The sequence below is a fragment of the Grammomys surdaster genome, unplaced genomic scaffold (genome assembly GCF_004785775.1).
Source record: "Grammomys surdaster isolate TR1022 unplaced genomic scaffold, NIH_TR_1.0 165, whole genome shotgun sequence".
Taxonomy (NCBI): domain Eukaryota; kingdom Metazoa; phylum Chordata; class Mammalia; order Rodentia; family Muridae; genus Grammomys; species Grammomys surdaster.
The window spans coordinates 18,770,322-18,798,166 of NW_021604613.1; the positions used below are offsets into that span (position 1 = coordinate 18,770,322).

General features: G+C 40.0%; 1 protein-coding gene across 1 annotated transcript in view; it reads left to right on the top strand.

Annotated features, from left to right (window-relative positions):
- Window positions 1–25,914, top strand: part of Pth2r (parathyroid hormone 2 receptor) — a 78,426-nt gene extending 52,512 nt beyond the window's left edge. The window contains exons 10-13 of the mRNA XM_028765744.1: window positions 7,632–7,726; window positions 21,236–21,374; window positions 23,248–23,289; window positions 25,104–25,914. Coding sequence (XP_028621577.1) covers window positions 7,632–7,726; window positions 21,236–21,374; window positions 23,248–23,289; window positions 25,104–25,496 — 669 coding nt within the window. The 3' untranslated portion in view covers window positions 25,497–25,914. The remainder of the gene's footprint in view (window positions 1–7,631; window positions 7,727–21,235; window positions 21,375–23,247; window positions 23,290–25,103) is intronic.
- Window positions 25,915–27,845: the final 1,931 nt, after the last annotated feature.

The following is a 27,845-nucleotide window of genomic DNA, read 5'->3' on the forward strand; positions in this document are numbered from 1 at the left end:
TCTCTAGGCTGAATCGGGAGGATCAAAGTTCAAGGTCATTCTTTTGGGCTTGAGAATTCAAGACCAGTCTGGAGACATATGTCTCAAAAATGTAAAAACAAACAACCAAACTAGAGCAGGATGTGTGTTTAGATTTTGGGCCTTCCAGAGCTTCATCAGAAGGCTCAGCAATACTCAACTGGAAGAATGAAGAAAGCAGCAGGCAGGGCCAGTCAGGCCTGGAAGAATCGATGAAACACAATGGTAGATTCAATAGGTATTCAGTAAGCTGGGGCTCCCCTGAGACACCAAGGTTTGCATTTAAAGACTATATCAGAGGGAAAGAATTAAAAAGAGAGAAATGCAGATTGATTGAGAGAACAAGCAGATTTGCTGGATTCTTCAAGATGTCTATGAGGATGCTTGTCAGCTTGAGAGTGGCTTGGGTATCACTAGAAATCTGAGATCTTGATTTTATAGGTTAGGAGAAAGTAGAAGAGAAATAGATGATATTTGCTTTTATTTAAGCATCTCTTCATGCAAGGTGTAAGTGTTTTCTGTTCCAGAAATGAAGGCGCAACTCCAAACCATGTAAAGGGTTAACTCCAAACCACGTAAAGGGTTAATTGCCAGTCAGATGGGAGTAGAGTCACCACTGAGCATCTTTGCTGTCTAAAGGAGACACTCTACTCTTGATGCTTATTCCTGAGACCTAAGGGAGAAAATCATAAACCATGCTGCTGTCGTAACTAAGGGAGGTCAAAGTTCAGCAACCTATGACTGAAAGCTTTTTGTCAATTTCTGGGAATCAATCTCACGCCTTCCATTCATGGAATGATTTCTTTGGAGACCACATGAAGGCTGCATGTATTTTTCTGTATAACATATTGCTGAATTAGAGTGTGCATGTCCAATAAAGTGAACCTTTTGAGAGAGAGAGAGAGAGAGAGAGAAAGAGAGAGAGAGAGAGAGAGAGAGAGAGAGAGAGAGAGAGAGAGAGAGAGAGAGAGGCTGACTCTTTGTAGTTCTAGCTGTCCTGCAACTCACTGTGTAGGCTAAGCTGTCCTCCAGACTCACAGATATCTGTCTGCCTCTGCCTCAATTAAAGGTATATGCTACCAGCCAAGTGAAAATTTTCTTTTAAATGAGCCAAGAAAAGTAAATGTATAGTGTATAGTGACTCGAACTTCTTTTGTCTCCTCCATCTTTTTTATCTCTGGGGAAGTGTGTTGAAGTGCTGAACAATGTCTTCCAGGTCTTCAGGGACAGCATTGCCACTCAGCATCCTATGCCCCAGTGAGGAGAACTCCACTATTTACAGGTTCCTTAGCTGGTCCACCTAACAAATAAACCTAACATGCTTCCTCTAGCTCAGCTGTCAGAAGGAAGAAGGCTTCTGTTTCGTTAACCCTGACCATAACCTTTGTTGCAACACGTGTCTGTCTCAAAGTCAAATGTTATATAATCATTCCCATCAGAGACCCCCAAAATGCAGCCCATCTACTCACACCACAGAATGGTTTATTTCTTAATATGTTGACCACGAGGAATGTTTTCACTTTATTGATAAGCATATTGTTATGAATTAATGAGTTTTTAAACTATAAGTAATACATTTCCCTATTATAATACTACAATTTGATTATATAATAAATATAAATACAAAATGCATAGTTCATTTTTTTGTTAGTCTGTAACTCATGGACAGCTTCTAGAGTGTATATTAGAGCTTGAATTTCATTTGTAGTGCTATTTTGAGATGTTTAAGAAGACTTCTGGAAGAAAGATTTTTATTTAGGAAAAAAGTCAATTTGGTGTTTGCAATTCTGTCAAATACCAAATACAGATATTAAACTGTACCTCTATAAATCTCTCCTTTATCAGTCTTCCTTTTCTCCATCTCTTGATTTTGGAGGTTGATCCTCCTGTGATAACAGTTGGGTGGAAATGATTCATTGACTTAAGGAACAGAGAGTAGATTATACTTGTTTATCTTTGTATTTTTAAGAAGCAATCAATATAGCATTTTAAAAAGTCATCATTTAAGATTTTCCTAAAAGTTTTATGAGGTGCCATTCTGTTCCTTCTGTTGGAATTCTCTGAGATATCTTTTATATAGGTGTGTAGAACAAAACACTCATGAGATGACAAAAAACTCTGAGTAGCTGAACTTTGTATTAAATGTACTTCTTTCAAAGTAGACCATTAGTCATCTGAAGAGCCTGTCTGGCAAATACACAGAGCCTGGTCCATAGCACAACGATGCTGTAAACGTCTGGAAAATTGTGAATATAGACCAATAAAAGTGACTCTTAACAAAGTACTCACTCCTAACCCACATTTTGCTAATTCTGAGCACTGTGTATCACATGAACTATAAATTCTGCAAGCTCTCACAGTTGTATTGATTTATGCAAGATTATTTAAACGTGAAGAGCTCTATACTAGCATTGTCAAATTACCATCAGGAAAACATCTTCCAAATGGCTCCCACCCAGAACATTTTTTTGACCCTTAGATTAGTTTTGAAGATTTCTCAGAAAATGAACCACAGACTACAGAAAAGCATACCTGCAAATTCAAATGCATCAATGAGTGCCCAGCTCTGATTTCTTATTTTAGTTCTTTGGTTCTTTTTTAAATGCCAGCTATTGGGTTGCTTGAAGGCTGAGTTTTAGATGATCTATTGTTTTATCGCCAATCAACAGTACTACTTAATTGTATTTACTATATGAACGTTAGTTGGATACAGTGACACTTCTGTAGTCTCAGTTCTTGAAAGACTCAAGGCTAGGGGCTCAAGGCTATCTTTGGCTACACAGTGAGTTCAAGACCAGCCTGAGCTACAGTCAGAACAACACAAGCCAAACATTTCCTGTCAGCAATTCACAGAGAAACTAAAGAAAACTAAACCTGGTACTGGGGACACTGAATATCTTATGTAATATGGCTTGATTGTTTCTGTGTTTAAATGGCTCAGAAGTATGGCTCATTGGCACAGAGCTAGGCATGGAATGCTAGTGCCTAAGTGTCTAGTTTATGTGTGGATTCATAAAGATCTAATGGTACCTTGATAAACAGAAAGGGGAAATAAGATTATTTGAAAGACACTGGATTGTAAAACAAAACAAGACAAGACAAGACAAGACAAGACAAGACAAGACAAGACAAGACAAGACAAGACAAGACAAAAACAATTGCTAAATTAGATCAACCTGTATGCTTTAAAGATGTTTTAACATCAGAATGGAAGTCACAGAATATGTTGCATTGGGGAAGAGGTTTTGCATATGAAAGACTATGGGTTCCATCTAAATTGATAAAGACCCAATATGAGTAAGAGAAATTTCCACATGAAAGGCATGGCTCAAGGAAAGAATTGATGCAGAAAGACAGCAAAGAAGATGATGTAGAAAGCTGATTCCCTACATGGGGACAGTTCAACAAACCAGCTGAAGAAGTACATATCTTGAAGAAGTACATCATCTTGGTGGACTGGAAATACTTGATGCTAAAATGGACATTTGCCAAAGGACAGGTGATCAGGAATGCAGTTATGAAGGATCATTGTATCAACAGATTTTCACAAGGACATTCGGATTATTACATTTGTAGAATTGATGACTGTTTCTGTTGTAATAGTAAAATTGGGTGTGAATTTTAGGCTAAATAGAAATGGGGAAGAGGTAGGGGAATCTTAATCCAGCAACATGGCTGCTCTGGCAAGACATCATATCCAAAGAATTTCTAGGTCTTTGTATCCAGCTAGAATGACATATCTTTAATCCCTCTGGGTATAATACAGACGCACCCTTTGTACACACCTTTAATCCCACATAAGGAAGGTAAAGTTAGTTTGTAGAAGGAAGCAGCCCGTGTTTGAAAGTTACATCTAATTGAGGGGGAGAATCAGGGAGAGATGTGACAGAATGTGTGAGAGATAGGATATGCCCCAGTCTCAGTAGAACGGACAGGATAAAGGGGCTACTTAAGAGCAGCACAGGTTAAGTCAGGAGGGGAGGGCAGTTCAGCAAGTGCGGTATAGTTGAGTTCAGACAACGAAGTTGAGTTTGCTTAAGTTCAGTTCAGTGGAAATTTTTACCTGGACAATTATGCAGAGATTAAACAATTATATAATTATGCAAGCAAACATTTCTCTCTAAAACATTGTATGAGACATGCAGAGACTCTATGTGATTCTTGCTTACAGCAGCAACAGCAAGAATATCCTTCATCACCAAGAGGTAATCATAATAAATGACAGATGCTGCTGTCCATTTTTTCTCCTTCATTCCCCTCAATTGACACCTTTTCTAACTGCAGAATCATGTTTCTATCGTCTATAGGGATTTTTCTTTATATCCTTGTTTACAGTCTTCTTTAGAAGGAATAATTTGCTCACTAGCCCCCAGTTCCATGTTCTCCATGTGCACCTTAGCCCTCCCTACACAGTTAGAAGCTCCATCTGGAAGGGCTCTTCTGGTGCGGCCGTAGGTCCTTTACAATCTTTTACTAAACCATCCCGTTCTCAACGACTTTCTGTCTCCATGTCCATTTGATACTATATATATATATGTACACACACACACACACACACACACACACACACATATATGTTTTTTTAAGTACATTTATTCAGCAATAATGGTACATTTTTAAAATTATAATGCATAATGAAAAAAATCCCAAACTTCTTGGGGTCTTCAAATTGCAGACATGTTACTCTTGGGTATCCAGAGACAATAAATCCAAGGAACTCTCAGAAATGTCAAGGTTGGGATTACTTTAACATAATTCCAACAGTCTTCACACTCTATTGTTTTGAAGTTAAAGTTTTCATTGTTTTATTTTTGTATTTTTTTTAAACACACCAAGTTTAGCAGTGCTTACAAAGAACTACTTCCTACAGGAATACTCAATGAAAAATGTAACTTAAAATTCATGTCTCCCAGGAAGGTAATGGCCCCCTATGTAATCAGATGTGAACACCACCCATCAAGGACCAAATCTGCATTGAAAATGTGTTACCCTTTGGGAGTGCACTCAAGGGACATACACAAAGGATACTGTGTATGTAAATTCATTAGTGTGGCTTCTGGCTTTGTTTCTTTGCCCTTTCCTATTCTCCTTTTAAAATGTTAAATAAAATCTACACATTTGCTTACATATATACATGTATACATTATAGGCTGGCACATGAGTTGATGGAGAACATGCTTTCCCCCCTTCATTCTGAGATAGGATTACCTCACGTAACATCATTATACATTCTAAGTCCATCATTTTTTTTCCTGAAAATTTTGTCACTCATTTTTCTTCAGAGTTGAATAATATTTCATTTTATATATGTACCAGACTTTCAACATCCATTCATCTGTTGATGGGCATCTAGGTTGGTTCTATTTCTCTTCTATTATGAGGACAGCAGCAATAAACATGGGGATGCAAATGTCACTGTAGTGGGGAATGGGGTTTCCTGGATGCGTGCACAGGAGGGGAATAGCTCAGGTACCTGTTAATTTTAATTTAATATTAATTTTTGAGAAACCTCCAAACTTATTTCCCCTACTTGCTATCTGATTTTTCACCCCACCCACGATAAGCAGTGAATGAGGGCTCCTCTTTCCCCACACCCTTCCTAACATTTATTATTATTAGCTTGTTTGTTGATTGACTCTTTTATTTCCTTGGTATTTAGTTTTGGCAGTTCTTTGTGTGCGAGGTGTAGCTGGTTAAGGTTTTCTCCCATTTGTGGCCTGTGTGCTATGCTGATTGTTTCTATTGCTATGTAGACAGCTTTTAGTTTGCTGTAGCCCCACCATCTGATTCTAGGGATCATTCTTATGCTATTAACTTTTGTTCAGAAAGTTCTGGCTAATCCCATTGTTTTGAAGAGCAGTTTTTTATGTTTTTATCTAGAAGTAGAACCTTAGACTTAAAGTTAATGTCTTTGATCCATTTTTAATCAATGAAATTTTTTATTGCTTCAATTGTATTTGATGTGCAGAGCAAAAGAATGGCCAGGAGTTACACAGTGTGTTCTACATTAGCGTTCTGCCATTACTGGCTGTGTGGTCACACGCGGTGTCACCTGCTCTGCATCTGTGAAGTGATGATGATATTTTCTAGAATCTTTGTGAAAATTAAAAAGCTCTATTTTATTTTTTTAAAAAAATCAAGATATTATGTAACCAGTGACACTTTCTATTCTATAGTTCCCTAAACAACTTAGAGCAGTTGTCTGGAATTTTATGCAGCTGTTACATGTATCATTATGTTTATATACATGTGTGTATTTTCTTTGAAACTAACAAGTTCTGCTCAGGCTTAGATTTTCTTAATTCTTATGTATTTTTAGTGGTCAATTTGGCCATCCTTAAATATATCTTCTCTTTTATTAAACTATTGGGTTAACTGGTATATATATATATCACTTCCTAACCAAATTTATTTTCGGGCTTTCAGAATTTATCTTTGATGTATGACATGAGGACAGAGACCTTGGTTCTGGGCATTTTCATATGATGAAGCTGAGGGTTGCATTTCTATTATATAGATTAGGGACCGATAAATGACAGTGCACAGCTGATTGTGTTCCCATAGCACGTCTCGGCTCAATTCCTAACTCGCAGCCATTTACACAGTTGCTGTGATTCAGCCTCATCCCAGATATTCACCCCACACATATTGCATCACCAGGAACTGTTTTCTCATGTAGAGAGGAAATTCTGTGACATGAAATAAATATGGCTGTTCAGAAAGCAATCTCCATGGAAATCCTCAACTCTCATGTTGTGTATGTTCTAATGTATCTGAAGAGAGTGAGAATGTGATCATTAAATACATCACAGAACCATGCAGATGGTTTCAAATTCCAGTGAATAGCTAGGTAACCCAGGTCAAATCTTTTTGAATTGGAAAATTTGGTCCTTAATAAGGGTACACAATAAAAATATCTCATCTTCATGTGAAGCTTAGAGAGTGTTAAAGAAATAGCAGCCATGCACGATTAGTCTAGTAGTACTTTCCTCTTATATGAAGGAAAAGGAACCAACTCTCTGCCATCTCTTCGGTTTGAAGGCAGGGCTTGATTCTCTCTAATGGATCCCACACCTATCCCTTTTCAAATTCAATATAACCGACTACATCAGAGACCCTTTTTCATACAGCATCTTGCCTATAAAATATCCTTAACATGCATCTCCCACTGCATTTCACACATCATAGGTGGGGATAGTGTTCTCTGAACAATTCTATTACTCCTCTGTATGAACACAGAGGCAGAAGATAGGTTTTAATTTTAGTTTTAAAAAGGTAGGTCCCATTTATAAAACGACTTATTTTTGTCCCTCCAACCTTCCATGTGGCTGCATCTGAACTTTGGAAATTGGATTCTGGTAGGTTATTCTCTGATATTTCTGGTTCCTAATGCTATTAAAAATTTAATTTTTCTTTTCTTTCTAAAATTTTTTTTAAATGAAAGCAAGTCAAGAATCAGTAGCCTTTACTGTCTTGTCTCAGATTCTGCATCCAAATTTATGGAACAGGCAATTTTTAGTCTTAATACAAAGAAGTTCATATTATTAAATTCCTATAAATGTCTTGAAGAGTAGTTTAATTTTTATGTGATATTATATTCTTTTGTCTTTCAGCTGAATTTTATTCTGTTCCTGAATACAGTTAGAGTTCTCGCTACCAAAATTTGGGAGACCAATGCAGTTGGGCATGACATGAGAAAGCAGTACAGGTAATACAGAGAAACTATCATCAGAGGATGCATTTTGCTCGCTGTTTAAAGAATATACACCAGCTAGTCTTTAGGGAATTTGCTCTATGAATGTGTGTTTTTGTTTAAATCACTTACATGGATGGTTGGAAGCAAGTATTTACAGTCAGGATACAAATATTCCCAAACCTTCTTACTGTGCCTGAATTCTCTGTATGTTTTTGTCTGTTCTCAGCAGTTTGTTAATTTTCTACAAATTGTATGAATTTATACAAAAGTCTCCTGGTGAGTATCTTAAGCAGTTGTTTACATTTGAAAATATGTCCTTCCTAAAAAATAATCAAGTGGGTGCATTTGTTGTATTACACCCAATCTTTGGTGAACTGATAGCTCCCAAATGCAAATTTTAAGATTTTTGCAAATCCACTGATTGGAGGAGTTTTATTACTTTGTCTTTCATGAAGAAATGAACAAATTGCATGTTCATAATCACTATCAAGCCATTTTAAGGGAGTGCCCATTTCTGCTAGTGATCATTTTGGTAATTCTGAGTACTAATGGCCTCTATCCAATTGAACTCACATGTCTAGTAATCAGGTGGATGTGGATTAGGTTTTCTATTCCTTAAATTAGTTAACAACTTCTGCCTCAGCTTGCTGTGAAGTACTGTCTCAAATACAGAAAAAACAAACCATGTTCAGCATTTGGATTTTTATTTCACAAGCATTCTCCAAGTTTGTGCAGATTCCTTCCCTTCTGACACGTTGTCAGCCTCTGCTGTCCAGCAGCAAAGACTACGAGGTTGGCTGGGACTCTATAGGATGCCCAGTGTGAGCAAACCTGCAGCTTTCAACTCCAACAGTGCTCAGCGGGAGCACTGTGATATACATTGTGCCTAAGAATCTATGGACAAAGGCCTATGCTGTACTAAGATAGCTTGTCTTGTGTTACTTAGACCAAAAATAATGGCACAATATGGTGATATAAATAACCTTTTACTCTTTTCCATAAAGTGAAAAGTGTGATTATGTTTATAATTGCTGTAGATTTCTAGTTCTGAATGCAGGATGCTTATTTATATAGTTGTCAATGAAGTTGAACTTCTTTGAAAAAGTTGCCCAAGAGTTTTGAGAAACTTGGGTAAGGAAGAAGGATGATGAATAGCATCTAAAAATTTCCGAGGGGATTGTTTCTTAGAATAATTGAAGAGAACAATTTATTAAGAATTTAAGTAAGCTGCTATTCAGAATTCAGAATAACTTTTAAATAATCAGATGTCCAGAAATATTTTAAATTTCAAAGTTGTTCGTTAGAGAAGGTCTTGACTCATAGGACTTAGGGAATGTAGGTTTTTAGCTACCTGATTATTTTTCCATAGCTGAAACGTATTTGGTATTCCTAATAGTGTCGAGAGTTAAGCCACATATAAACAAACAATGGGATATGTTTTTCTTATTTGAGAAACTACTCAGCAACAATTTGGAAATTCAGTTCAGTTTCTGTTTTTGAGATCCCACGTTATCAAAACCTTACTTCTAAAGCAGACTTGGGAAGAAGAAATTTGTGTTCTTGTTTCAGTAGTGTTAGTCTTAATTTGAGAGTGGACTACTTAAATTTGTATGTCTTAGGGTTTCTATTGCTGTGAAAAGATGCCATGACCACAGCAACACTTTAGTTGGGGCTAGCTTACAGTTCAGGGGTCTAGTCTGTTATCATCATGACGGGAAGCATGGTGGCATGCAAGCAGACATGGTACAGGAGTAGTATATGAGAGTTCTACATCTGGAGCCACAAGGGGCAGGAGGACACAGAGCCACTGGCTTGGCTTGAGCTTCTGAAATCTCAAAGCCACCCTGCCAGTGACATATTTTCTCTAATAAAGCCACACATATTCTAACATGGTTACAACTCCAATGATGACACTCTCTATGAGTCTGTGGGGGACATTTTATTCAAATACCACACTTCACTCCCTGGCGCCCATAAGTTCGTAGCTATATCATAATGCAAATAAATTTAGTCCAATTTCAAAGTCCTCATAGTCTTTAACCTCATAGTCTTTACATCTTGTTTAAAAGTACATAATTTAAAGTCTCTTCAGAGACTCTTGCCAATCTTTTATCTGTAACTTTTGTAAGTCTAAATAAAAAAGCAGATAACATATTCTTGGGGTCCCCAAGGCAATCCAGCCTTTACATTTAGAGCTTCATATAATGGCCTCTCTAGGTCTCCATGCAGGGACATCCCTGACCTCAGCGGCTTTCCTTAGTTGAGGAGGGAGATTCCATGACCTCTTTACTGTATCCTTGACTCTAAACTCAGAACCACACAGTTGAAGCTATTAAGTTATGCTGCTTGCTTCGGAATTGGTTCCTTATTTGGATCAGCTCTCTTTTTGATGGTTTCTTTCACTGTCTAAGCTTGAGTGCACTGAAACTTGCTCTGTAGACCAGGCTGGCCTTGAACTCTGAAATTTCCCTGCTGAAAAATCCCCAGTGCTAGGATTAAAGGTGTGTGCCACCATGCTCAGCCCTAAGTGTTTTTTTAATTGCTTTTTACAAGTTAGCAGCTTAACTGGGTGAAGTCTTGCTCTGAGGTCTTACTCCATCAGACTTTTCGGTAATCTGTATTATCTGTCTTGCTCTGAGGTCTTACTCCATCAGACTTTTTTGTAATCTGTTTGTATTATCTGTCTTGCTTTGAGGTCTCACTCTGTCAGACTTTTCTGTAATCTGTTTGTACTATCTCGTGCTTCCTTTCTCCTCTCACTGTACATTTTGTATTTTTCCTTGTTCAGCCTTTTCACTATTAGTCTGTGTAATAGTGAATATCAATAACCACACAACAGAGTGTATACAAGGCTGTATTGAGATTTCCTCTGTCTGTCAACACAATTTATCCAAAACTCTTTAATTTAGCCTCAGACAGATATTTTGGACATGAGCAAAATGCAGCTATATTCCTAGCTCAAATATCACAAAAAACCCATCTCTAGACCACATACTAACCTTCTTCTCCTTTAAATCCATGTTCCTCTCAATATGGCCTATTAAGTCCCACTTAAAGCATTTAACTGCTTTTCTAATCTAATGTCCGAAAATCCACATTTCTCCAAACAAAAGCATGGTTACAGGCCTATCACAGCAATACCCTAGTTTCTGGTACCAATTTCTGTCTTAGAGTTTCTATTGCTGTGAAGAATGACCATTGCAACTCTTTTGTGTTAAATATTTTAATGGCTTACAGTTCAGAGGTTTAGTTCATTCTCATTGTGCTAAGAATCATAGTGACACATGGACAGATATGGTACTGGAGAGATAGCTGAGAGTTCTACATCTGGATCCACGGGGAGCAGGAAGCAGGCTTGGCTTGGGCTTCTAAAACCTCAAAGCCCATCCTCTAGTGACACTTCCTCTAACAAGTCACACCTTCAATAATACCACTTCCTGTGATTCTGTGGGGGTTGTTTTCACTCAAACAATATGTGATCTCCAACCATTTTTGTACCTTCAAACTTTTGCAAGAGGTTTCTCTTTTATTAGATTTATCTCATACATATTCACCTATCTTTCGTAAAAGAAAGCAATACAAATTTAAAGCAATATGAAATGTCTAAGCAGTGGTATCTAAAGTGATTATTAAGCACATTTTCATGTACATTCCTCTGAAAGGCTAAAAACAGTTTTCAGAGATAATATAGTCTCTCCAGAAGAATGTCATGGAACAAGCTTGTCATTTGATATCCACATGCCCATATATTTTCTCTCTCCCTTTCCTCTCCCTCTTTCCTTTACACACGCACACACACACACACACACACACAGACACCCAGACATCCACACACCCACACATTCATGCACAAACATACATACATACATACATACATACATACATATACACATAGACATCTGAAATTTACACTTAGTCTTTTAGATGATACAGTGCTTTAAAATGATGATAAATTAAAGAATCGGATGTTGAGGTAGCCTCATTCTGATTTACAAACAAGCAGCTATAAAAAGGTCTTAACTCCATTTTTCTCAGTGGCATATGTAGGCTGGTTTACTGTAGGTTATTTTAAATCAAAGTCAATATGTAGACAACAAATCTATGAGATGTAGCCGGGGACGATGAGCATTTTCCTTTTATATTACAACCCAGTTCCTCTTGTTTCGGGAATCCTTCTGGAATAAGCATTGTACACTAATGAGAGTGAAAGAGAGGACGTATCATCAGGGGACCGAAGACAGAATAACCCTGGAAAGGCTTTGATTCTGTGCCCAGTTAGTATTCTCATTTTACATTAAAAAGCCAAAAGGTAGGGCAGGTGAAGAAACAAGATTTTACAGTTGCATATATGGAAGTAGGCAGGTGTTAAGGGCAATCACCTATTGTTTTGGCAATTTTTCCAGCTTTATTCTGATCTAGGTAGCAAGAGCTTGACAAATAGGCAGCACAAGCAATTCTTTAAGTGAACCTCTAAAGAAATCAATAAATCAGTATCTAATAATTGATCTTACATCTTATTTTATGCCGATCCCTTCTCTTCATCTTCTACAACACCATATGGATCTATCTTAAAAGAAATGGGTTGGTACTGGACTGGCATCTGCAGTGCCTCTTGGCTGTGCTTCTAGTCTGAATCCTTTTAAATATCCCTTTGGCATTTTCTCACACTATTCCTGTCTCCCCGTTCACTGTTAATCCTCTAGGATTTTGGAGGATCATTGTTGCCAATAAATCTATTTCATTCTGAAGAGTGACTAAGCTTTCCTGAACAATAGCTGCATTCTACTTGATCTGAGTAGAGACCTGGCTATGATGAACTTATGGATGCCTTATTGCAGAGGCATCAGTGGTCATGGACTCTGTCAGACCCATTCTCAGAGGACTGGCAAAAGTACAGGAATTCACTGATTTCTTTAATCTTATGGATATAAAGGTTGTTGGACTTTGCTTGCTGTGAGCACATCTAAGTTAGAGGCCAAAAAAACCATCTGCAACTGTATCCTGGGTATCAGGTGTAATTACCACTGGAGTAGGTGCAGTAGGTAGCACTGGGAGCTACTATTCTTTTAATTAGTCTAGAATAGATGGCCCTGTGAACCAAACATGTCCCTTTCCTTTTGCTGGTCAGGTTTTGGTTATTTATTCCTACTCTAGGGTAAGTAACGTGGCTTGCACATAAGCATATGTGGCAATCTTGACATAAGTAAAGGAGCACATGGCTGGCATTTATTAAAGACAGCATTTTAAGACATGTGTTCATCAGATGAAGGACTTTATATGGTCAGTTCCTATAATATTTGTCCTTGTTTCCCCATCCCTAAAGGTCCATGATGGCTTTAACTCCTTGTCACATTGTGGGAGTTCATGGCAAAGTCTGTGCATTACCAATATTAAGATACTACTTAATGTCCAGTCCAGCTGGACAATCAAGTGGGACCCATAGACCCTGTGAAGAGGAATGAGATGCATGAGAAAATAAGGAGGCACAGCAAGTCAAGAAGTCTGATCAAGCTGGCAAAGATTTTATTGTTCACACAGGTTATATATTCTGAAAACAGGATATGGGGAGGGGCAGGAAGGGAAAGAGGGATTTGCAAGTGGAGGAAGCTAGCTGCAGCTGTGGGGTCTAACTAGGTTGTTCTCACAAAGCCTTGCCATTACCAGGGGTTCTAAAAACATCTATCTAGCAGGATGTTGGCTAAATCTAAAGATCAGGAGGAAGGGTTACTAAGGTGGGTCGCTATGAGGCCTTGTTTGAAGTTCTGAGAACTGAAAATACAAGTGAATCCTGGAAGGTAAGCAGAAAGAAGAATAGTAGATGGGAGAGCCAAGGATGAGTGTTTGCCAAGAGTAAGACCTTGCCATGGCTTCCCACAACTTAATATTATCAATATCAACCAATTATCATTTATAGTCAATATAACCATTATTTACCAATAGACTTCTCACAATTCATAATCATTCTTTTGTCATCTGGTCACTTGTCCATAGGCTGTCACTAGAAGGGGCCATCTCTAAACACAGTCTGTTTTACCAGTGTGGGCAATTCCTCCAAAGTATGATGAGGTCCAAGGGGTGATCAGTGGATGTCCATAGGATTAGAAGGACATCAGGAGCCAGAGTAGGAGCTGAACTGTTGTCTTCATTCTGAAGTTGTTTTGAGATAGTAAGTTTCAGAGGTTGGACTGGGACAGTTCACAGCAGCCTTGGTGTGGCTGTGGGGTTTATTCATAGATTGGCACCTACAAGTTTAAGCTACTTTTTGTGTAGCATTAGAGAAGTCTTTCAAATTTCCTGGAATCCCATTGGGGGTTCATGATTCCAGTTCTAGAGACTTTTAGTCAGCTGAGAAGCCTGGGAGATGCAGCCTCTTTGGACTAACTGGGGTCTTGGTGAAAGAGATCTCACTGGGGCCTCCAGAAACGTTTACAGAATCCTTCTAGAGTAAGCACTCTGATGCCAATGGGAGTGAAAGAGAGAAAATGTCAACAACGGGCTCCTGCAAGGCTTCTATCCTGAACCCAGTTAGTATTCTCATTTTATACCCGAAAGCCACAAGGTAGGGCTGGCAAACAAGCAGGATTTTACAGTAGTGTATGTGGCAGTCAGCAGGTTGATGAGAGAAACGACCCATCGTTTCAGCCATTCTCTCAGGTCATTCTGTTCTAGGTAGCAAGTGATGTCATGCTTGGTGAATAGGCAACGCATGCAAGTGCTTTAAGTAAATCAGTAAATAAATCAACATCCAATAATGGGTCTTTTATACCTTATTTTAATTTACTATAACAAGTAAGAGGAGTTGTCAGAACTTGAAAAAATACAAGTGTGAAAGAGTTCACTGACAAGAACACTTGAATGTTTCCTCTAACTGGACTTGTTCAATGTCAAATAAACATCATGTTTAATGTTTAAGATAAAACTAATATAGCACGACAGCAAAGCAGACAGACTTAAAGGTGAATAATCACCCATGGAACAGTTTTCCATGGATATTTTACTTCTTTGGGCTTCTATCCACAGCTGGAAATGATAACATGTTTTTCTTACAAGAAGTGAAGTGACTATAGTTTGCTATGGTAGCGTGATCTAAAATTTCTCACAGTTTCATTTGTTACACTTCACTCGTGCAAGAAGGCAGAGAGGAAACAAGGAAGGGAGCAAAGTGACTGGGATCTTGCAGAATCTCTTTCTTGAAGTGAGGAAAATGCATGAAGAAATGCATATATAAAAGTATTTCCATAGACATGAGAGAAAGCTTCATTTCAGGGCAGGAGGGATTGAGAAAGGCTTAGGATACACAGGAGCCCGAAGCCTGTCTTTTTTTTGTTTGTTTGTTTAGCTAAATATGATTCACCAAAGAGAACTAGAGACTTCCATACTCATTTCTTGGAGAATAGTGAGGGCCAGATACTGTGAGGACTGCACATCTGTTTTCTAAACTGGACACCATGTCCTCAAATCACTTGACTCCTTTGCACTTCTCTTGTCTATGGAACTGTCACCATACTCCCAGCAAGCCAGAAAACTCATGTCAGTTCCCACATGCCTGGATCACCTCATGAGGCAGCTGTGTCTTTGTAGAAAGTCAAGCTATAAAGCTGTACAGTGAGTGTGAGCGAGCATATGGTCACTGATAAACATCAGTGTCCGGGGTTGCTGGTGCCCAGTCTGCTACCAGTAGATAGATAATGACCTGTGTGTACATTGGCTAGTCATATGCTCTGCAGGAGAAACTCTAAAAGAGGATATAATGATGGCTTATATATAAAAGTGAACAGAGTTCAAACATTTTATTTAATTCCATAATTAATAAAGCAAGTGATGATATGTTTCACCTGGTTCAAAAGAGAACATATAGTTAAGTGATGCATCCTGGAATGAATACATAAATGGATGCAAACTGCAAAACTTGTTAGTGTCTACAAGGCTGCAGTCAGTGGCATCTGCAATCTGCTACATAAAGTTTGCATTTCAGTGGTCTGGAATCACTTGCTTTACTGTGGTAGACAGGTGCCTATGCTGGTCCCTAGAATCACTCGTTTATGTGTTGTGTGCAATAACTGTCACCTAGACCTTAAATGTGGGCAAGATTTATGATAGCTTTGTTGGTCTCTCCTTGATTAGGTTACATTAAATGACAAAGAAAGAGGACTAGTCACTCTTACAGTATTTTACAGAGACACCATCCTGGAAGTCTGAGAGGGCTGGCAGTTTGAATTTGCAGGTAGCCCGTGGGGTCAAAGTGACTCTTGGCTGAGAACCAGAAGACAACCCAACAAATTCAATGGAGGTCTTTAGAAATCTGAATGAGTTTACAAGGGAACCTTAGGACCAGCTGTGAACCTAGCCTTAGCTGAAACCTTGAATTCAGTCTTGAGACCCTGGAGTATAAGACCCAACTATGTTGCTATGTACTTGTAGCACTGCATAGCAATGGAGTAAATGGGTATCATTTAAGGCAGTAGCTTTGTGGTACTTTGTTATACAATACACTGAAGGTTAATCCAATTACTGTCTTTACAGGCGATCCTTTATCCCCCACAGAACTATAAAATAGCTTAGTCATAGGCAAGAGGAGAAAACTCTAAAGACAGACCTAATAGGATATCAAATGGATTTTATTGCCTAGTGCAGTTTTTCTCTGATCTATATTAAACTGAATGGTGACAAAACTTTTGCATTTGTGACCATATTATAATCTATCGGTCTGATTTAATTTTACATTTGAACCTCAGTTTTGGTTCCCAGCTACAAAAGTCAGAGAGATCAAAGTTAGCTTGATTCTGTAAGTGCTCTCCAGGGGGATTTACACTGCATCTTAAAAACAGAATGTAATTTTCTTCTCGGAGAGATGTAAGACAAGAGTTTCAAGGCTGTGAAAGTGCAGTTAATGCAATTCCTGAATCTAACTAGACCATATCAAAATGCCTTAGGTGTTCACAGCATTGTTCCCAGTCTTACAGTCACAGGAACTCGGGGGCTCACTCCTCAGCATTTGGAAGGAGGACAAGTACAGGCAGATCCCAAGAGCTGAGAGTGTTAGTCAGGTCCGAGAGATCTGTTGCTTATCACAATGATGGCTTGAATGGAATGAACTAATGTGGAATTCTAAGACTGAAGAAACTGTAGGCAGGACAAGTGGGGGCTCAGACCAGTGGATGAGAAAAGCCCACATGCTACAAAGTGACAGGTAGATAGCTGAATAGTTCCAAGGGAACATGATTTGGACACTACTGAGACACTATGGGCAATGAGAGAGGTAGACAACTCCAGACATATGAGCTAGACACCTCCATGAGAACCTGTGGGTACTCCAGGAAGCAGGCTATGATAGAAAGTGTGCTGGTAGGAATGGTGACTCCCAGAAAGCCTTGAGATAGTAAAGCCTTTACAGACTTGTGGACCCTGCCTCACTTATCTGTAAGACCAGATAAATGAATCAGAATTCCATAGCTGTCAGACATAAAGGTTAGATTCCTAATCTATTTCTCTTTAGTCTTAGCTAGCAAGATCTTGGCTCACCCACACAACTTGTTCCCAAGAAGAAAAATAATAAATAAATAATGCGTCTAGAGGAGAGACTGGCAAGGACAGAAGACTAAGTTGTTCAAGACTCTTGGTGTAAATTATTCACAAAGGGGGGCATTTGAGAAACGAGGAAGAAGTGGACCATATATTTGGTCATTTATTGGAACAGAAGTACAATTAAAACAAAAGTCTTCCCAAACTGGGAGATGCTGCACTTGGTATCTTGGTGAAAAAAGGAATGGCTTAGTGGCTTTCAGCATCATATTTTCCACTTCATTATCTTTAGGGCAGGAATCTGGATGTTGACCCTCTGTTTCTGGCTGTCACCAGGCTGCAACTGAAACATCAGTCAGAGTGATGGGATCATGGGGAAGTCGGACTGGGGAGGATATATCTGAGTCTGCGTGACTACTGGTAGATTTGGGTGCTTATTGGCTGATGTCCAGATACTATTGTTTCTTGCCACATGAGCTTTTCAGCAGAATAGCTCACAACATGGCAGCTTGTCTTACTATAAAGGGCTAGGAAGATGGCAGTTAGAATCTTAGGCAGTACCGACACAGAAGCAGCATTCCATCACTGTTGCCATAGTCTACTAGAAGAAATTCCTCGACCTGACTTTACTCAGGGAAAGGACTGACAAGGGCATATTAGCAGGAAGTGGGGTTAGTTGGGGGCCATTTTAGACTAAGCCTGTCTGTGGCGGACAGGGTTCTCTCAGAAATATCAATAGAGTTGTGCACAGATGTGTAGGCAGATAGATTTATGAGCAGATAGGTAGTTATAGGTAGGTGGACAGCACTTGCTCAATTCATTCTTGTGGCTCTAGAGGCTGAGAAGGCCTGTGTCAAGCCTTCAGCAAGCCATAGTTCCAGGTCTCTATTTAAGTCCTAAGTCTTACAAGTAAGGAAACAAACAGTATAGCTCTCCATCCCAGAAGGATACCAAACAGCTCAGCAGCCTACCAGTACAAGTCTCAGATCCACAGGCTTCAGAGCCTGGAAGGGTGAAGGCAGGTGAGTAGTGTTCCAGCTGCAGAGGAGGAAAAGCGTACAAACCTTTTCTCTGCCTTCTGGCCCTTGGTGCCGTTCAGTTACCTGCCCCTCACTCACTATTTCCCCTACAGTCTGTGGGTTTTGATCCACTGTCTCAGCCCTCATCACATGTCTTGCCTCCAGTTCCTTCAGTCTTAGAATTCCACATTAGTACATTTCATTCACTACAGCAACACTGATAAGCATGCCTGTACTTGTCCTTCTGAATACTAAGTAGTGAGCCCTAGGTGGTTGGTGGAGCCCAACCCACTGAGGGTAGACCTTCCATATTGAGCCTAGCTACTTGTGTACCCAGCTCCTTTGGAGGAACCTTCACAAACACATCAAACAGAATGCTTTACCAGTTTTTAAAAATACCATCCTTAGTCAAACTGACACCTAAAACTAAACATCACCATCACATTGGAAAATACATGATTGCTTCAAATATACAAGAACATTAGGGTGAGGCCAGGACAAGGCAGGGAGAGCTCATGCCTTTAATTGTAACACAGAGACAGCATTGAGGCAGAGACAGAGGCAGGAGGCAAGGTCCCTGTGAGTGTGAGGTGTGTCTGCTCTACATAGTGGGGTGCAGAACAGCCAGAGTTACACAATGAGACCCTTTCTCAAAGTTGAGATAGATAGATAGACAGACAGACAGACAGACAGACAGACAGACATAGATAATTAAATAGAACTATGGGGAGGACTGACAATATTAGTTCATAAGGAAGGACTGACTACATTAGCTCATAAAGAATTATGATGTATCTCCAAGAGTAGTTGATTTTTTAAAATTAAATTAAAATTTAAAATTTCATCTATAGGAACCATATTTACATCATTCTCCCCTTCTCCTTCCTATGCTCCTCCCTCTCCATCTCAAATTTCAAAGAAAACTCTTTTCCTTAATTGTTATTATCAATTATCATTAATATTTCTTAATTCTTATTGCACACAGAGAAATGAATATATAAATATAACCTGCTGAATCTGTTTACTATTGCTCACATGCATATGTATAGGATTTGTTCAAGTCTTATTTAGGCAGCCATATTGTTGAGACTTCATGGGTGTGGCTTCCTTGTCTTATACAGAAAGGACAGTCTTGCAGCAGACTTCCTGGTCTTCTGGTTCTTACAGTTTTCTGTCTCTTCTTCCCTAATGTTCTATGAACCTCAGGTGCAAAATGGAGGAAATGCTTCAGTAAGCCTGAAACACAGAAGTTAAAGGTGACTTAGTACAGTGACAAAGGCCACTTGATGACTTTTTAAAAACAGCATCCTATCATCAAGAAGAGGAGACATGAGATTAGAGAGGCTTAGGGGATACTGCTTATGGGAAGTGAGAATCAATGGCCTGACTTACTATACAGTGACAAGAAACAGCCCTGGGGAGATATCGCTCAGTGGGGGGGGGGGGACACTTGCTCTGCAAGCAGGAGGACCCAAGCCTGAATCCCCAGCACTTGTGTAGAGCTGGGCATGGCTGCACATGCCTGCAACACAGCAGTAGGGAGTAGACACAGGCAGATGACGAGAGCTCACTTCTCAGCCAGCTCTGCTTTAGTGGTGAGCTTCAGGGTCAGTGAGAGACTCTGTCTCAAAAAACCAAGGTAGAGAGAAGTAGAGCAAGCCACTAAATATCCTACTCGGGCTTCTGCATGTTAGTGCCAGGGCCTGTGCACCTGCACACTCATGTGCATGTATTACATAGACCATACATAATACACAGCACACACAAAAGCGCGCGCGCGCGCGCGCACACACACACACACACACACACACACACACACACACACATCTTATTGTTGAAGCATGCTCAAAATTATCATGCCTTATTTTTCTTTTATCCTTTTTATACCACCTAAGATAAAATGTTCTACATAAGTAAAAAGATCACTCATAGCCACATATTCTCCAAAATACATCACTCATAGCTCTGTTATATATTCTCCAAAATAATCACTCATAGCCACAAGTTACATATTCTCCCAAAACAGTCACTACAAAAACATATTCTTCAAAAACAGATTAAAAGCATCACACAAAGGGAAAGCACATGATTACTGATTATATATTCTTCTTTTGAAACCCATACCTGACTGAACATTTCCCATCTTTCTTTCCACAAATTCATCCTAACCCTACATCAGTAATTCTTTTGTTATTGGTTGACAAAGTTTAAGCAAGCCAAGTCCATTGTAGCTAATTTTCTCCTATGCTAGCTTATGACAGTTTGTATTTACCAAGATACAGCTCACTTATTTTATGTCTGATTTTTTGAAACCTTATTCAGCTAACCTGGCCAACCATCTATTATCTATTTTTATTCTCACAATAGAATCATTTACTCTTTGTTCATAACCCTGCCTTTTCATGGTGCACACAGAAAACTGTGACCATACACTTAGATATCAAGATCAAGGAACTCAGACCCAACCTAGAATGGATGTTTTCTTTGGTCATTAACTTGCCTCAAACCTGTTTTCCATTTGCCCATTGCAGCAACTTCCTGTACACACACACCTCCCACACTATACATCTACACACACATACCATATCACACACACACACATACACATACACAATACATATGCACACACACCACAACACACACATGCACAATACACACATACGTTTATACATATACACATACACACATATACACACCACACATGTACCACAAACACACACATATAATACACACATGCACACACAACACACACCCAAAACACACACATACACAATACACATACACACACACACACACACGCGCACACACACACACAGCCCAACCAATCCATACAAAACACCCATGAACGTGGAAGGAAACTAGCTGTCCCAGCAGCAGTTGAGGAGTCCTTTTCTCTACCATTAATGCTCATTTCTCCAACAAGCTGTTTCTCCTGAAGGCTTCTGAGGTGGTTAATAGAAAACCTTGTCTTCTCTTCCAGGAAACTTGCTAAGTCAACACTGGTCCTGGTGCTGGTTTTTGGTGTGCATTACATCGTGTTCATCTGCCAGCCACACTCCTTCTCGGGCCTCTGGTGGGAGATCCGCATGCACTGTGAGCTCTTCTTCAACTCCTTCCAGGTGACCAGCAGTGCTTCTAGCTTGGGGCTTGTGATTACGTTTGTTCGTGTCCTTGACACCTTTCTCTGCCCTTCTCTTTGACTTGGTGTACCTGTCTTCTGAGGGCCAGGAGAGGACACTATTTTTTGGCTCTTATTGTGTTCCTTCCTAGGGGTCAGGTTTCTCTGACTCAGAAAGAACCAGTATGGAGCTGTTTGGCAGAGGGACAAGTCGGGGTAGCAAGATAAGAGGGTACATTGTTGGAGAGCACACCACTGCTGCAGGGCAGAGTCAGTCATTTTGATGTGTGTATGGAAAATAAATGAAACTAAAAGAAGACAAAGGCAGGAAAAAGGGAGACAGGAAAGTAAGGTAAACAGAGGAAGAGGTTGCCACTACCCACTTCATCTCAACGTGAAGAGGATGACTGTAACCTCACAGATGGATCAGTCTTCACTCTGCCTCCCTCCTCCAACCTTGAGTCTAGTGGCATATTTATTCCACAGGGAGTAACAGAGTTTGAGACAAATACTAGAGAGCAGGGATTGACATTTCCCTCATGGAAGTGACTGTGTGAGTGTTTGTAATCAGAGAACAGAAGGAAGTCATAAAGCACATCGAATATGTTGGTGGAGACATCAGCTGGGTGAGCTCTGACCAAGACCAAAACTCTCCACTATGGATTTCAGATGAAACCTGATAGTATTCTTAGCTCTTGGTCCATACGAGCTAGTGGTTTGCTAAACAAATGCATTCTGGAGGTTTTACCTGATGGTTAAAATGATATAGGTCTGCTACAAGGTGGCAACAAACAGTTCTTCAGGAGGTTGAAGATAGCCTGAGATGGTCTGGGCTCTCAATCAGCAACATTCCAACTCTCCACAGCCACAAAGTCCTAATAAGGCTGCAGAATCTATGACACAGGGAACATCAGTTCACAACAGCCTGAACAATTGAAGCTGTTACATTTGGTGGTATTACTTACTTGCCAAAAATATCCAAAGGTTTCCTGGTACACCCAGTATCAAGTGAGTGTTGCTTTTCTCCATGTATAGTCCTGCATGGGCTGGAGCCTGCCAACACTCACCGGATCTCCCACTGAGCTCATGGGACATGGCTTCAGCACTTGTGCTTGGGGTCAGTGGTGGGGTGTCACACTCTGCTTTTCATCCCTGAGTGCCACTCCCTATCTTGCCCACTTTCCTCATCTTCATCCTGTTGGCGTCTTGTTCTTGTCACTCTGATCAGCTTAAATGTCACCACAGAAAAGTCTTAGCTGAGTTTCTGATGTAATACACCTTCCTAATTGTTCCCTGTGACACTGATTTTACCTGTAAGACCCTTATTACCTTGTATTTCTCATGTGCTAGTTGGTTTATATTTTATCCTGGTTTTGTTCCTTCCAGACCTGTCTTGTTCACATTCCCACCCTTATCATGCTGATCAGTCACTCTTAGCACATTGTTTAAGCACAATAGATACTTCATAGTCAAGAAAACGGTTCTGTGTGCTCTCACATAGTATAGTAATCATATAGTATTCTATGTTGGGAGTTTAGCATTTAAAGTATATGAACCTATTTTACCAAGCAGGGGATGAGTTCTTTGCGATCTTTGAGCAGCAATATACACAAAGCTGCATAATAGGAATTGGTTCTTTGTGCACCTCTGATTAGCTTACTCGGCTGTTTGTTTGGTTTGGCTGAAACCAAGGGAATCTCACAAATAAATGTAATATAAACACAAACATTGGGAAATACCAGGAGAAAATAATTTGTGTCATTTTTGGAGGAAATCATCAGAAGCCAGCCGGTGAATTTTGACACAATTCTTGTGTCTTTCTGCTGTGGGTTTTACGAATTGCTGCCCAGCTCACGTCCTCTTTTTCTCTCCAGGGATTCTTTGTGTCTATTGTCTATTGCTACTGCAATGGAGAGGTAAGTGAAGACGCCAGCAGCCTCTGAAGGGACGCTCCAAATTAACATTTGTTCTAACCCATTTTGTGCCTTTATGACAGAACACAAGAAAAGTAGTGATTTATAAAGAGACTTGGGACTGTCTAATGTCAAGGGGGCCATATGTGAGCAGGGTCTTCCTGTTACATCATCCTGTGATGGAAGGCAGAAGCAGGAGCTCACATATCTAAGAGCAAGAGACCCGAACTCATAACCCTGAGCCCTTTCCCAATGGGTAGGATGCTTCTTATCTGGTTAATTCTAAATCAATGCTGCTTAATACTAAGACCTTTGGTCATCACCAAGTTCTATAAATATAGTCAGTAATGTTCCTTAGGATCAATCAAAATGAAAATAAGTTAAATTCAGTCAAAACGGGTAAGTTTTACGCTACGAGCTGTGGATGGGGTCATCTTAATCCATTTGGAAGTTTGCTGAGAGAAGGAACTACACATTGCATTATTGTGTGGATGAGGCTTGTGACCCTGGAGCTCAGCTGTTGCACGGTTTCTCCTTTTCTCTGAGCGCACACCAGGTCCCAGGAGAACAAGGACCCTTGTTACTGCAGTAGATCACCAGATGCTCCCAAGCACATTGGATTCTGCAGGATGTTGGTCTCTGCATAAGGAGCTTGAGCACCAACTTAGCAATGCCCCGATTTACTGCTGCATTGTTTTTACTTTAATTTGCAGCAGGGCTAAGTGTGCCAGTGGTTGGTTGGTTTGTTTATTTGTTTATTATTTATTTATTCCTTCAGGTGACACTAACTTACAAGCTTTTGTTCCCTTGGGTCTTTGCTTCCCCTGCTGCTCTCAGGGAAGAGTCAGTCCACAGGACACTTTGGTAGCAGGCACAAAGTCCAGATCCCCATCTAGTCAGACTGCAGTGCCTGCTTTTCTATCTCTTATCCTTTTTAAAAAAATTATTTATAATTTTTTTTATTTTCCTCCCTCCTGTTTGCTCACACAGATTGATAGCCTAGTGGGGCAGTTTCATTCCAAGCTGAGTACCTTCCTTAACATTCCTCTGCCTTGGGTGGTGTCAGAATTCATTCAGTAGCGGCAAAGTTGGGGCAAAGAGCCTATCTCTGTTCTGATCCGGGCAGAGTGAACTTTAAAGGAGAATTTGGGAGGCTGGTGTTTGGAGGCTCAAAGTCAGACACAGAAAAGCACAGACAAGAGCTGTTTGGGGTTCAGCGGTCATGGTTAGCTGTCTGTGTCAGCTCAGTTAAGACTCCATCCTCGCACAGAGACAGGAAAGCAGAAGTCCCAGCCTCTTGATGGCTATAACACAGAGGGATGACTGGGGCCAGGGAGAGGGAGAGGGAGGGCAAGGGGAAAGGGGGGAGAGGGAGGGGGAGTCTGTAAGTTATGAGTATCAGGACAATTTGTGGGTCTTTTGCAGTAAATGTTTGAAGGAGTTGGTAGATTTTATCTGGTATGCTTTGGCCTCTTCAGGGCAAGGTTTAGATGGATGTGTCCCATGCAGAGTCCTGTGCTTCCTACTGCCACTGTTTATCTCTTATTTCTCCTCAAACCCAGAATCCTCTTTCTTCCTTTTGATAAGACAGTTATTTGTATCAGTGGCACTTCAGTTCTCATTTAAATACTAAAATAACATTAATGGGAAGGGGTTTGAGGTGTACAGAACACACAGATTATAGAGTCCCTGGCACCGAGAAGGACCCCAACCAGTGGCTATTATCATTATTATTAAAATCTAAGCAAAGCTCGTCAAGACCTGGGTGCAGGGCTCCCTTTTGGTTTCTGATAGGATGTGTGTTTCTTGCGTTGTAGGTGCAGGCTGAGGTGAAGAAGACCTGGACTCGATGGAATCTGTCTATCGACTGGAAAAGCGCGCCGCCTTGTGGCGGCCACAGGTACGGCTCGGTGCTCACCACTGTCACTCACAGCACCAGCAGCCAGGCACAGATGGGGCCAAGCACGCGCTTGGTGCTCATCTCTGGCAAACCCACCAAGAATGCCTGCAGACCGATCGACAGCCATGTGACTCTACCTGGCTACGTCTGGAGTAGTTCTGAGCAGGACTGCCAAACACACTCTCCCTCTGAGGAGACTAAAGAAGATCACAGGCGACAGGGAGATGATAGTCCAGTGGGGAAGTCTTCCAGGCCAGTGGCATTCACCCTAGACACTGAAGGATGCAAGGGAGAAACCCATCCTATTTGAGTCACCATTTCCACACCTGTGGATTGGCGGATCTGGCTGTGTGGGAGGACCTAAAGTGGAAGACTGGAATAAGGCGTTGCTTAAACGTTTTCAGTTTCTACCAGTTGGCTTCTAGAAACATTGAACACACAAAAGGGTATTATTGGGTTAATTTATTAATTTGTGTTGGCACTACCCCCCAAGTTACTGCTTTCTCTGTGGTTATTACTACTTTGCTTCTTCTGAATAAGAAAGGCTTCAAATGCCTGCTTCTACCTTTCTCTCATAGATATCACCGTGAATATGAGAAAGATCGTTTAGTGTGTAGCATTTCCCTTTAAGAGTCACCAATCTGTATACTCTCATTTTAATGAACTTCTGTTATCACATTCATTTTGTCTATATACTGGAACAATCTAAGAATGTACACTGGAAAACTAAAAATCTAAGACCAACTACATTGGAAAATCAATTGGACATTAATAAAGCAATGTGTTTCTGACAGTTATGATTGATCCAGGAGCAGAGAAAACCATTCTATTCTCCCTTTGAATGTCTCCTGTGTGCTGAGCCAAACATGCTCTTTGCTCTTTCTTGTAGACCATGACAAGTGAAGAGTTGTCTCAGTCAGACCTTGTGTTTGAAAGCTGATGCTGTGTGGCCTCCTTTACACTGAGGCTAACCCATAGTGTAGCTTGTCTTTTTCTTTGCTTCTTTCTTGTTTGCTATGTTACAGATGGTATGCTGGTTACAATAAAAGTTTGTTTTAAAGATACATGTTTGGTCTTAAGAAGAATATCCTCTCTTTGTTGTACGTTATTCTTCAGAAGTAATCAACATTCTCAAGTCTGCAGCTCTCTGCCCAGAGCTCCCAGGCTTTGCAAAACTTGAAATTTCAGTGTGTTTCAGTCATGAAAACATTTATTGAGTACATATGACTGAGCAGGCACTCTGTTGGGGTTTTACAAGTATTGACTCACTGAAAGTTCTGGAGTGAGCTTTTACGACTGTCACTGTTTTTTACAGTGGCTTACAAGGCAGATCAACTTACTCAAAGTCACCGAGCAAGCATGGGCCCAGATGCAGTCTACTGACTTCAAGTCTCATGCACTCACAAGTGTTAAAACGCACACACACACACACACACACACACCCATTTGCCAATGAAGCAGTTTAATGAATTCCTTCTGGGTAAAGAATGCTTCAAGATCTTGTACTGCAATATAGCTTAGTGTCTGACTCTCATCAAGTTTCCACTCCTATAAAAGACAAGTCTATGTAAAAGGTATCAGAACAGTGTATTTCCAGTTAAAACATTACAGTTGCAGCTGCTATTTCCCACTCTGCTTCAACAATGTTACTGTGACTTAGGTACTTTGATACATACAATAATGTCAACTGTGACTAGGTACTCCGATAAGTACTACAATGTTACTATGGCGTAGGTACTCTGGTACATACCTGTTGCCTTTTTGACCTTCTCTGGGTCACAGGATGGAGTCGTTTCCTTTGCATTCATCTTAAGAGGATGACACTGTGCTTATTTAACCCACCCAATGCAATTATACATTGTTGCCTGTTGCCAGTCTTTTTTACTTTGTGGGTTCTTTTCCCCAGCCTTTATAAATAAAGGGATGAGCGAGAACTAGAGAGCCCTAAATCTTATTTCTTTCCTTTGGCTTTTTTCTTTGAGGACAATCATTAACAAACCACAAACAACCCACCTGCCCCCAAATGACCATCAACCACCAACTATGCCTCTTGGGGCCCCAGTATTTATATATTCTCTGAAAAGTTCCCATAATTCCAAACATCACACAATCACAGAAACTATCTGCAGCTGGCAAAACCACTCCTCTCTTAGAGCACAAGACAAATCATAGTCAGCTTCTGCAAAGTAGCCCCACGTCCCCATACCTGAGATTAAAACAGAAAACATATTCTTATTATATTTCTGTTTTTTTTTTAAGGAAAACAAAATTCCAGAATTCTCATTACAGGTATTCTCCCTGAGCTCCCTGCCTGAAAAGAGATATCCATCATGGGCTGAGTCCGAGATTGAGTTCAGTTCTACAGCTAATTTTATGTAGAATTTTATATCTTAGCTTATTTTATAATTCAGTTGATCCATTTTAAAGATGAAGAAACTTATAATTCAGTTGGTCAAAAGAGATGCTATGATAGAAAAGGAAAAGCACATAAAAGTACTTTGTGACATAGTCTGGAGAAATGCTTGGTTTATGCCATTCTTATCACTACTTTAACTTACACTTTTATTTTGCCTTCTTATAACTGGCCTTAGTGGTCACTGTAATGCAATAAGGGATTTTTAGAAGAGATATATAGAGATATTTATCTCTATGTATATTT